The sequence below is a fragment of the Lycium ferocissimum genome, unplaced genomic scaffold (genome assembly GCF_029784015.1).
Source record: "Lycium ferocissimum isolate CSIRO_LF1 unplaced genomic scaffold, AGI_CSIRO_Lferr_CH_V1 ctg6236, whole genome shotgun sequence".
NCBI lineage: Eukaryota > Viridiplantae > Streptophyta > Magnoliopsida > Solanales > Solanaceae > Lycium > Lycium ferocissimum.
In genome coordinates, this window is record NW_026726274.1 from 23259 (window position 1) to 35743 (window position 12485).

General features: G+C 36.7%; 1 protein-coding gene across 1 annotated transcript; it reads left to right on the top strand.

Moving 5' to 3' along the window:
- The first annotated feature begins 467 nt into the window (after window positions 1–467).
- Window positions 468–860, top strand: LOC132045194 (protein EARLY FLOWERING 4-like). The gene has a single exon (XM_059435739.1). It carries the CDS (start codon window positions 468–470, stop codon window positions 858–860), a length of 393 nt encoding a protein of 130 aa, XP_059291722.1.
- The last annotated feature ends 11625 nt before the right edge of the window (window positions 861–12485 follow it).

Genomic DNA, 12485 nt, shown 5'->3' on the forward strand with positions numbered 1-12485 from the left:
CAAAGGTTCTAAAAGAAAAAGCGATGCTCAGACACTGAAACTGGGAGGAAGAAGTAGTACTACACTTTATTTGGAAGAGCTCTCCAGATATTTTTCCTTTGATTCCCACATGCCCAAGAATACCTTTATTCTGGATTTGGCACTTTTTCATGTTTTTTAACAGGGTCCACTGAGAATACATGGTAAGATATTTTTACTAGATTAACTTATTCCAATTCCCCTTCCAAGAGCGTGGCCTAAAATTCTTCCCACTCATGTCCTCTTCACATGAATACAGGATCATGTCATCTCTGTTTCACATGCTACAAGCACAAATAATATCTAATCTTTAGTCTATCTACACTTCCTGACCTCTATATAAAGCAAAAGAAAGAGCCAGGGATGGCACCAAAAACTTTCAGCATCTACACTTCTAACACTAAACGAAATCCCTTCATTTCTATTTCCTCATCAATTTAAAAAAAAAAATGGAAGACAGTTCAAGCCTCAATCGCCACCGTCAAAGCTTAGTAAAATCCCAATCTCGTAAGACTAATAAGCAACACGTCTGTAGTAGGGCTGATAGCTCTACCATGGAAACCTTCACGGAAGAGCACGATTACAGCATGGAGGAAGGCGACTCTGAGATGTGGAACACTTTTTCCAACAACTATAGACAGGTGCAGTCTGTGTTGGATAGGAACAGACTATTGATTCAACAGGTTAACGAGAACCATCAGTCTAGAACGCACGACAGTATGGTGCAGAACGTGGGCCTAATTCAGGAACTTAACGGCAACATATCAAAGGTTGCTTCTCTCTATTCTGATTTCAATACAGACTTCTCAACCATGGTCCATCTACGGAAGAATGGCGTTTGACAGATGATCTAGACCAACTACTGAACCTTCTCTAAGTTTCTATATTTAATCTATCTGCAATAGTAATATAATTAACTTCCTTCTCTCTAGCAAGTTGGATTAAAGACTCTGGCTTGAAATATCGGAATAATTAATGCTCACACCAAGCTGTATGTTATCTAGCTAAGAATTGTTATAGAACCGTATGTTGGTCTGTTTCGTCAAGAAATTCTTGATGAGGTCAAACATTGCCAAAGACATTATACTTCTCTAACTCATTTTGGGTGACATGCCTCATTGGACATAAAGTTTAAAACACAATTGCACATGTTTGACATCCGAGAAGTGCCAAAATTACAATTTCTACTACTACTAATTATTAAGAATTCCATCATATTTCTTAATTAAAATAAGAAAATTCAGTTTCTGTTATCAATTGAATTAAGGAGGCGCAGAGTTCACAAGATGAACAACCAGTCTTATCTCAGTGAGGCTGAGAGAGGAAAAGATGGCAGAATGAAAAAAATGGGGAAGAAAGAGGTCGTACAGTTCCGGGAACAATCAGAAAGTTCAAATGTCAGCAGTCAAAATTTTCATAAAGTTCGTTGAAATCACTTATTTCCTTGAGTACTCGCGAATTAACTAATTACCAACAACCAGCTGTTGTAAATTAAACCAAAACTTTATGCATTTAACTAAAATTCAATGGACACTGTTGGAAACTGAATTCAAAAGACTCAGTGTGAGTGCTCCTTGAAACCAATCCGTGCAGTTTTGGTGATCGAAGGGAATTAAGGAGGTTGAAGAAGAAGGATTCTGACTAATAAGAATCGGTTCATAGCTTTAGTTTACTATGATGAAGTACTATATGACAATGAAAAATTAGTACTCACTAATATATACAGTAGTACTAAAGAGTGAAAATATGATCTCAATGTAGTAAGAGAGGAAAATGAAAACGAAAACAAATACACCTACGTACTATGTCCACCAATTCTTCTTTGTCTTGATACTACTTTCACTCGAGAAAGAAGTTCTGGAACAAAAAGAACATTTTTCAGTTCTTTTCCTGTGTATTATATAAGCCCTGAAGTACTCAAAACTTTTCGGTCATCCAATCTATTTGGCTTTATCCTCAAGAATTATCAAGTTTCCATAGGTTAATTTGTATGAAACTAGACATCCATCAATTTCAGTTGGTTCGCTTATATAACTCGGTATCAATTTTTAGGTAGTTCAGGATTTGATTTCTAGTGTGTTCGGACTAGTTAAAATTTTCTTGTGAGTTATTTAATTTCAATGCAGAAGATGGACACAATGAAACCATTAAAAATACTAAGAGACAGAACTCTAGCATTTTCTTTCCAAAAAGTAACACTAGCATGAGACGAGAACATAGAAAACATAGGTGTGTTTAATATATGGTATTCATCCGCTTTTGTTACCCCAGAGACCGATGTATACACTTTCTTTCCTATGGCTTAAACTCCATATATTTAATTGAATGTTTTTCAAAAGTTAAGTCTATTGTTGACACAAACGAGAAGCTTATGCAGTGATAATCTGCACCCACTGAGTTAAATCTTGTATTTGGCTCTGCGTTATCCTTATAGACATATTGTCAGACTTAAAAGTACATTAAAAAATCATTGCAGAAATCTATCTTCAAAAAAAACAAAGAACCGCACAAAATAAGAGGAAAAGGGTACATCCTAAAGCACTACTCTCAATCCATTAGAAAAAGAGAAGGAAAACATGACATTGTTGGAAATGCAATATACTATTCCCATAGCTTTCCGGGACCAAATTAAGCAGGTTCCAAAAGGCCAAAAGCACAGTCGTGGGGTCAAAAAGTGTTATTTAGGCTTGTTAACATATCAATTCTCATGAGTAAGAATTATTTCCATGCAGTACTATTCTGTTAATTAGTTGTTGAATTAACAGACTCAAAATGCCAGGGAAAAGTACTCCCCAACTTTTTCTGAAGAGCTCTCTAGATATTTTTCCATTGATTCCCCCATGCCTAAACAAATACTGTAGTTTATTCTGGATTAAGCTTATGCTGGCCAATTGTGCCCTTTTGCACTTTTTCATTTTTTGATTGGGACCAATGAGAATCTACGAGAAGATATTTTAAATATCATAAAAATCTCCATCATTATAATTATATCCTCTGTTGCCACCTCCACCATCACTATCAGTCACTACCATCATTGTCCTACTACCAACCACCTTCACCATCACAACTAGCAATGCCACCAACTACCACCAACACATCTTCAACTATCTCATGTTCTTCATCCACCACCACCAACACCGCCAACTACTAATATCAACCAACTCCACCATCACAATCACCACCATCGCTACCAACTCCACTATCCCGCCAGTCACTACAACACGAACCACCTCCACCATCACAACTATCACCACAACTATTACTAGCCACTAAAACCAACCATTACCACCACCACCACTACAAATTAAACCAACTGCACCATCACTAGAGAACATAAATATTTCATTTTTTGTAATCAAATAACAATTTTAATTTATTAAATTTATATTCTTTTAATATTTAACTACTTTTTTATTTGAATTTTATATTTATTAAATATATTATGCACATTCAGATAATGAAAAGCAAACAGTCTTAATCATCTAGTGTTCATATCTAGAGACAACGTCTTAATCATTGAGATGTGCATTCAGATTCAGACGTCTTAATCTTAATGAAAAATAAATGATTCCATAGGGATATAAGCAATAAAGAACATGGATTGAAGTGTGATAAAGTAAATTACACGGGATATTTTTATACTGGTTTAAATTCAATATGAATCTTAATCCAGTCCACTTGGGTTACAAGGGTTTTCTCTGTAGCTCCTTGAGTTCTTGATTATTGTTGCGTGTGATAACTACCACTTTAGTTCGCAATTTTTCTTCTCTGGTTGATACGAAGTCTTTCCAACTATGATCTCTTTCTCTTCTCTTTTGTTTACAAAGTAAATCTACTACAGTGAAATACAATGCTTTGGTTAAGAGTAAAAAAGAAAATTTGGTTTGCTGGGTAGACTTGTATATTGATCTTCAGAGTCTTCGAGATATTTATATGCATGAGTGACTAGCCGTTGTGCAGATCTTTGACTAGGCTGATTTTGAACAGAGATGGCAACCCAAAGTATTTGATTCTAGAAAAGGATCTCTAATTGATCAATCCGTTCCAAGAATAAGGGTGGAGATTTAATGATCTTTCCTTTTTATCGTTGCCGACTTCTTGTAATTCTCGCGTTATTGATTGTGTGCTGGCATGAGATTTCTTCTTCTTTCGTTCAATGCTGGAGTCGGATATTCTTTCCTTATTTGTGTTCCTTAACTCCTACTCCTTCTTAACCCCCTGTTTGGATGGTGGTTTCCCGTGGTTCATTAATGTATTGTTTTCTACAAAATCATGTCTATTTTCGTTGTTTTTAAAATTATGTTGTATGGTATTGTAAATTCATTGTAATCCCGTGGTTATATAACCATGAAAAAGCCTAATTTTTTGTAATCACAGATTTGGTGATTTTTGCGTGGTAATGTATTTCATTTCCCTATTATACCCCCGTCCACTCCACCTAACCCCAACCCCACCCTAACCACCCACCCTATCTCCACTTAATCCCCAACCCCACCCACCACCCACCCCCACCACCTATGATGTGAAACGGGCTCGGGAATCCAAAGAAATTGAAGATGGGTTCTTCAACCCCACATGAACACCAAGAACAATTATGGAAAGTAATAAAAAGGATAGAAAAATTAATATAATTGTTGGGATAAATACATACCTAAGTAATTAATTACCTAGATATATAAAAATGCAACCAATAATCTCGAATCTAGGATAAGAAGAAAGAAAGGATAAATCTAGAATTGAAATGCAATCAATTAACTCAAAGAAACAATTAAGGAAATCTAGGAACTAATTACATTAATTCAAATACGAAATATAATCCAAAGGGAGGAGAGATATGAACTGATACATAAATTACCTACTCGTAGTAATTCAAGAGAGGTTCAAGAGGAGGTATGGGACAATCTCCAACTCTCAAAAGAGTAATCTATACTCATAATTCAACATAATATCTCATCCAAAATAAAGACATAATAGCTTATTTATACTAGGGTTTATATCTAAGCAAAAATACTAAAATACCCATTAACTTAGGGCCTCTCAATTGAAGACCAAAGACATGGGTCTTCTTTCTTATTTTGGGCTTCTAATTGTCTTGGGCTTTGCTCTCCATTCTTTAAATATCCACATAAGCATATTGTGGATCTTGAAGTTCGGAACGAAGCCTCCAATTTTATGATGGTCACCCCGTATCCCATCATTCCCTCATTCTTTAAAGAAATTCGTCCTCGAATTTAAACTTTGAAACATTAAGTAAAGATCATGCATTAACTTAAGATCACCATGGATATAAGCAAGCCTCAAAAGTAACCACACAATCAACATGCGTACACATTTATGGTAAACCCAATCATCTAAGAACTCAATAAAGACAAGTTTGCCATACAAATCAATGATTAAATAGATCAAAGGACAAGAATTAGCATAAGAGCCAACATAAACATGAAAATCACTAAGACCTATTCCAAAATTATACACAAAGTGTGCCTCAATATATGAGTGGTCAAATGAATCAACTCTTATAGCTTTATCAAGTCCAAGCGTAAGCCATGAATACAAATCATTCTTGACTTTACGAAACTTAGAAACCTCATTGGATAGGATAGCCCAAATAAAAGCTCAAGGTTACCATTTTTCTTGTAAACCTTCACAAATAATTCAATGAAGTTAGAATTGTTGAGCTCACAACATTCACTCTAAATATCAAATAAAACACTCTTATCCCTTTTTCTAGAAGCATTAGCATAATCAATCAAGAATGTTCTTTCAAAGTTTGGAATTGAGTACGTAAAGAAATTAACACTAGTGGTAGCATCAATCACTTTACCTTTTTTTTTGCACAAGTATTCACTAACTTTAAGGAGGCTACGGAGGACTCAGATTAGGGTAGAAGGCTAGTATCCCGTCGTACTAGTAGTCGCGGTTTTGATCTTCATTTTCTTGTCCTTTGATTCGTGCAACTATATGTTAGTCCGTGTACCACGATTATCGTATTTATCGTGGTAGCCACTTTGTTTCTATTTTCTCATCTTTGCTTTATCATGGCTTTTTTCGCTTTCGTTAGTTTCATTTTCGTATTGCTTTGAACCATTCCCGCCTATCGACCTTTTCTCATCATGTTTTCTCTTGGCCGAGGGTCTTCCGGAAATAGCCTCTCTATCTTCCGAGATGGAGGTAAGGTCTGCGTACATTTTACCCTTCCCAGACCCCACACTGTGGGATTTGGCTGGGTATGTTGTTGTTGTTATGCACTAACTTTAAGAATCTCTCCAAAATCTTTCTTTTCACTAGCACACTCTTCAACATCCTCAATTTCAACTCCACATAAAGGATTATCATACACTTTGAAGCCATGAGAAGAAGACATGTCATTATAAAACAAAATATTATAGTCAAAACTCAAATCACTATTAACATCAAGTATCTCATCAAATGAAGTCAAAGTAGTTATAAATGAATCACGACTTTCTTCATCCCATAAAGGAGGACCATCATATGCGTCAATATTAAATTCATCCTCACTAGTCAAAGATTCACAATAAAGTTGATTCACACAATGATCTTCAATAAAAATGCAAGCTTTATGGTAAAATACATTAGCAAGACGTAGCTCTCCAAATTCATCAATGCTAACATCACTAGTTTGCAACTTACGATCAAGTTCACAAGAATAATCAACATGATCTCCACAACTCAATTCAACTAGCAGATGCTCACAACAAACTTTAGAATCATCATCACAAGCTAATGAATCATTATGCTAAAAAATTCTATGACCAACTTCTAAACTCAAACTTTCATCAATGTCATTCAAAGTACTTAGAGTAGAAAGTTTAGTCATTTTACCTTGAAAATCTTCAAATAAATTAAGCCCATAGATTCTCTTGAAAAGGTACCTTGTTCTTCCAAGTTCTCCAAAGATGAATTTTCTCCTTTTGATTGCTCCTTCAAGTGCTCCTCTCCAAGAGTTCCTTCACAAGACACAAAAATAACTAGAGAAAGTAGAAAAGTTAGGAACATTAGAATAAGGAAGATCCTGTCACGACCCGAGCTACGGGCCGCGACGGGTATCCGGGGCTAACCACCGAACACCACTGTTATAGCCCGTATTTTGTACGTTTAGAAATTTGAAAGTCGACGTGGAAAGTTAAGGGCGAGACCATTTTCAAAAAAATTATTTTGATGTACGAGTTGTTAGGAATATTAGTTATGCACATTATTAGTATGGAAATATTGAGAAAGGTTAAGGGTAAAAAGAGAAAATTCGCAAAATGGCCCATCGTAATATTGTGGAAGTCAAGGGGCAAAATGGTAATTTCTCAAAAGTTCAAGAAAATTCTTGAAGGGCCAAAACTTACATAAGAAGAAACTTGGTCTTCTTTGTTAATTTTCAAGAAAAGGAAGAAAATTCTAGAAAAGAAAGAAAGGGGGGCTAAGTGTGAATTATAAGAAAAGAATTATATGGACCAAAGCTTGCATGGCAAGACATTAGTCTTCTTTATGTGGACTTAAGAAAATTTCAAGAAAAAGGGAGAAAGTTCTAGAAGAAGAAAAAGAAAGGGAACATGTGAACATATTTGAGGGACTTAAGAATAAATATGGATAAATGTTGGGAGCTAATAATATATATATATGTGTGTATGGTCATCATTTTAATACAAGAGTGGAGAGAAAGAAAGAAAGAAAGAAAAGAAAAAAAAAAGGAGAAGGGCCAATTCGGCCAAGAAAGAGGAGGAAGAGAAGATCAAAAATCTTGCCCAAAAAATTTTTGTCTCATGGTATCTCTACTAATTCAAAGATGCTCTCCAACATGGTATAATTGTTGAAGCAAGAGAATTACTCTTTGGTGCAAAACTCCAACCTTAGCTAAGTTGAGAAGTTGTGAAGGAAAGGTAAGAATTCATCTCCTTGTTATGTTATGAATGGTTTGGTATGTTGTAGTATGTGGGAAAGAATGAAATTTATAAGAAAATATGGATGTTGAAGTTGTGGCAGTGCATGGTGTGTGTGGCCTTGTATGTGTTGTTGTATGTAAGTATAATGAACTAAATTCATGTAGTAGGTTGGTTGTTGTTCTAATGCATGGAAAAAAAAGATGAAAGTTCATGAAAATATGTAGTGTTGTGTGTGGCCGTGCATATGCTTGATGTTTGGCCGTGTGTGTGTGTTGTGTTGTATGGAGATGGTGGATTAATGTTATGAGTATTTTGGTTGTCGTAATGTATAGAAATAAATGAGAATCCATGAAAATATGCATGATGTGGTTGTGGCCGAATAAGGGGCTGTTTTGGTAGTTATGATAGATTGATTTTATTTGATATTCTAGTTGTGGTTAATGTGGATTCTATGATGAAAATGATGGTTTGGTAGCTTGAAATGAAGTCGTCGACGTGTAGTTTGTTGATGTAGTTCTTGAAGTTAAAGGTAAGAAATGTGTTATTGATGTTTCATTTAATTGGGAGGTTGCGGATTATGTTGTGGCGAGTTGGTTGGAATTTAAACAAAATGTCGTTGGATCGTGTAAAACAAGTTATTAATGTTAGAAGGTGTTTTGAGTAAAATTATTGAAGATTTGGAGATATGATTGTTGGTTTTATTGTTGATATTGTGGCCGAGTTCCATTTTCGGGTTGTTGTTGTTGATTTGGGCCGAGTTAGAATCTCGGGGATGGCGCATTTACAGGGAAATCTTTGCCGAAATTTCGTAGACAAGTGTTGAATTAAGATTTGAGTTCCAAAAGCCTCACAATTAACATTTGGTAAATATGACCATTTGTAGATTAAGGCGAAACGGGGAATTGAGTTTGGACGAGCGTAAGGCGCAACTAAGGTATGTAAGGCTTCACCCTCTCTTCTTTGGCATATCTTAGGCATACTAGGTCGGATACAAGCCTCGAGGACAACCCTATTCTCCGGAATCCGTACCTAAAGTTACCCCTCTTTCATTCAATAGAATTGAATTAATATTTTGCATAAAATATTGGAAAGTTACCTAAACATCTAGAACTCGCACAAATAGGACCCGACTATCTTAACACTCTCATGAGTGATGTCTTGGATTGTAACATACGTAAATTGTGTACGCCACCTCATTTGACTCGTGGGTGGGCCTTTGTTCCGGATTTTCTTTATTGCTCCGTTTATCAAACGATAAGTGTTGTAACTACTCTAATGAGAATACTTCTATGATGATAAAGATAACGATGATGTAAGGAAGAGAATATGTCTATGATAAATATGGCAAGAATGCTTCCATGACTAAGAGTCTTAAGTTAAGAATCTAATACGAGTATGAAAGTGTTAAACTAGTTCTTGGTCCTTAATTCTATTCCTTGGTCATGACACTATTTTATAAAGATTTCAAAGCATATGAATCAACGTTTATGATGTCCATGTTTTCTTTTAATGTTATTTTTCGACGATAGTCTCGCCTTATGATTATCGTCCCTCCAAGGTAAGACATGGCGACCCTGATGATTCCATAATATAATCGGAGGTCACCGACCTTACGTCACTCCGATAGAGATTATAGCTTTTCTTCGGGCTCTCCTGCATGCTATGACATGATATATGTATAAGTATATGTATATGTATATGTAAATGGGGAAGATGGGAAGAAAGGCCAGAGCGCTATAGACGCAATCCACCTGATCAGTTGGTATCAGAGCCGGTGGTGGGGAAAACCCAATGGTGGGGAAAACCTCAGTAAGAACGCTGAGTCCCAGAGTGGGGGGTAAGTGTAAGGCTTACCTTAGGCAAATCCCACATTGGTTGAGGCAAATCCCATATCGGTTAATGTTGTCCCGGACGCGGGACATATATATATATTTATGGTTAAATGGATCGGCTGCCGACGCCTCGGCAATATGATATGTTATATTTTCTATATATATGAAAGAAATGTTTTTTTCAAGAGAAAGATAAACATGCATGACATCCGCCCCGTGGGCACTCATATGCACAGGTTACTCCGCTATCCTATGATATGTTCTATGTTTCCATGCGAGCTTATTGTTCATATGTACATTTCTTACTATGTTACTATTCATGCCTTACATACTCGGTACATTGTTCGTCGACCCCCTTCTTCGGGGCCGCGTTTCACGCGCTTGTGTACGCCGGATGATGCGAAGTTAGCATAAAAGATGTTCCGGCGTAGTTGGCGAGCTCCGTTCGCTCCGGAGTGTAGCCGAGTCGAGCATGTATGCTAGGATTTACGATTGCGGTTAGAGACTTTGCGACGGAGAGTTGTGGGCATAGAAAGTCGGTCGGCCGGCGGCTCTACCACCGATGTGTGTCATAAGTGTTATGTTATGTGTTTCGTATAAATATAGATTTTGTTTGAATTGAGTACAAAAGAAATTTCTGAAGGTTTTACTACGTTTTCATTCTTATTAATGTAAAAGTCTAAGGGAGTGTATATGTGTAGTAAGCGTCAGTGGGTTCGCTCGGCTCCGGTTACGGGGTCGGGTGCCCATCACACCCTAGTAAGATCGGGGTGTGACAACCACTCACTTACCTGCTTATCTGCTATTATTCATACTATATGCTCATAATCATGTAAAACTGGAATCTTTCTGAAATACATTTGCTTTTATAAACATAAGCCCTTCGGCTATCCAAAATAATATATACATGCATATACATAAAAGCCATGGGACCAGACTACCCACACTGCGTATCTACGAGCCTCTACTAGAATACTAGACATCTGGACGGGACAGGACCCCGTCATGCCCAAAACATGAATATACAGATATATACCAAAAGAGAAATCATGGCACTTCCGAATATGGAATGCCCTCGAATCAGCGCTAGCTCCTATGAATGCGGGTCACCTCCCCGTCTACTGCGGGCATGAACACGGCGTCCGAAGAAAGGACGTCGTACGAATATTGTGCGAGTATGTGAAGCATAAATAATAATGAAGCATCAATAACCGAGGAGGCATAAAACAAGGAGCAATCATCAGAATCGATCGAATCATAAGGATGATCGTAAATGCCGACTTACTTTCGTACTCATCATCGTATCATATATGTACATCGTAATAATCGCCCGACCATATAGGTGCGGTGTAATAATCAATATCATTAGCATCATCAATAGCTGCGTCCGGGCATCTGCGTCCGGGATATTATCTCATGCCGCCCGGCTAGTGGTGTACGCCGTACCGTTTGGCCATGGTGTGAATAGCTACCCGCCTTGGCGGTGACTGCCCGGCCGTATAGGCGCGGTGTGATATCATCATATACTCATTACATCATGCTTATCATAACATGCTTATCATAGTATGCTTATCATAACTCATCATGGTGTGCTTGACATCATATACTTATCACAATACATGCGTAGGGACTCTTAGCTATTCATACTTTATCGGGGTGACGTAAGGTCGTGGACCCCGATGTCATTATGAGCATTCTTACGTATCTCGCCTCGCCTTGAAGGAACAAGCATAAGGTGAGTGTGCACAATGATCAATATCATTAAATTACATAAATGTCATCATTAGCTTCTTAGAGGCATCATATCATAGGCTATAACATTTCTAGACTTTAGCTTGCTATCATCATTTTCGTATTCATCTTATGTTTCTTATCTCGTATAGCTATTCATGAGAGAGGACTTCTTAACTTTCTTGGAGATGGAACATTCATAGTTGTTATAGCCCGTATTTCATACGTTCGGATATTGCGAGGTAGTGGTGAGAAGTTAAGGATAAGACTGGGCTCCAAAAATTATTTTAATGTACAAGTTGGTTTTGAATATTAATTGTGACTATTATTAGTATGGAAATATTGTGAAAGGTCAAGGGTAAAGAGAAAGTCGCAAAAGGGGTCGCGGAAATAATGTGATAGGCTAGGGGTAAAATGGTAATATTAAGAAAAGTCGAGGGGCAAAATGGGAATTTTTCAAAAAGTTCATGAAAGTTCCAAAGGGGCCATGTTGGCCATGTGAAGAAAAAGGGGACATGGATGACAAATAAGTCATCTTATTTGATGGATTTTCTAGAAACTTCAAGAAAGGAAAGAAAGGGATCATGTAGCTATAATTTTATGTGGAAGGACCTATTTATAAATATGGGAAAAATTTGGTGGAAGACTTGTATATAATTATGTAGAAAGTCATCAAATTTTCATAATTTCTCTAGAAAATTCAAGAAAGGAAGAACAAGAGGAAGAAGGAGGAACTTTAAGGGCCATTCGGCCAAGTCCATTTGCCAAGAGAAAAATTGACAAAAATTTCTTGAAAAATCATTTCCTACTAATTTGAGGGCCTTAGCAAGTTGGAGTGATTTGTAGAACAAGAAAAACACAAATTCATAAGTGGAAATTCAAGCAAGTTGGAGGATTAAAGAAGGAGGTAAAATTTATTCTCTTTACATGTTATGGATATTATTGCATGTTGTGGTATACAAAAAAGAAGTGAAATTCTTGAGAAATATAAAAAAAAAAGAGGTGGTGGCCG

Excerpts from the sequence above, each read along its gene's own strand:
- LOC132045194 (XM_059435739.1), top strand. The coding sequence starts at position 468 with ATGGAAGACAGTTCAAGCCTCAATCGCCACCGTCAAAGCTTAGTAAAA.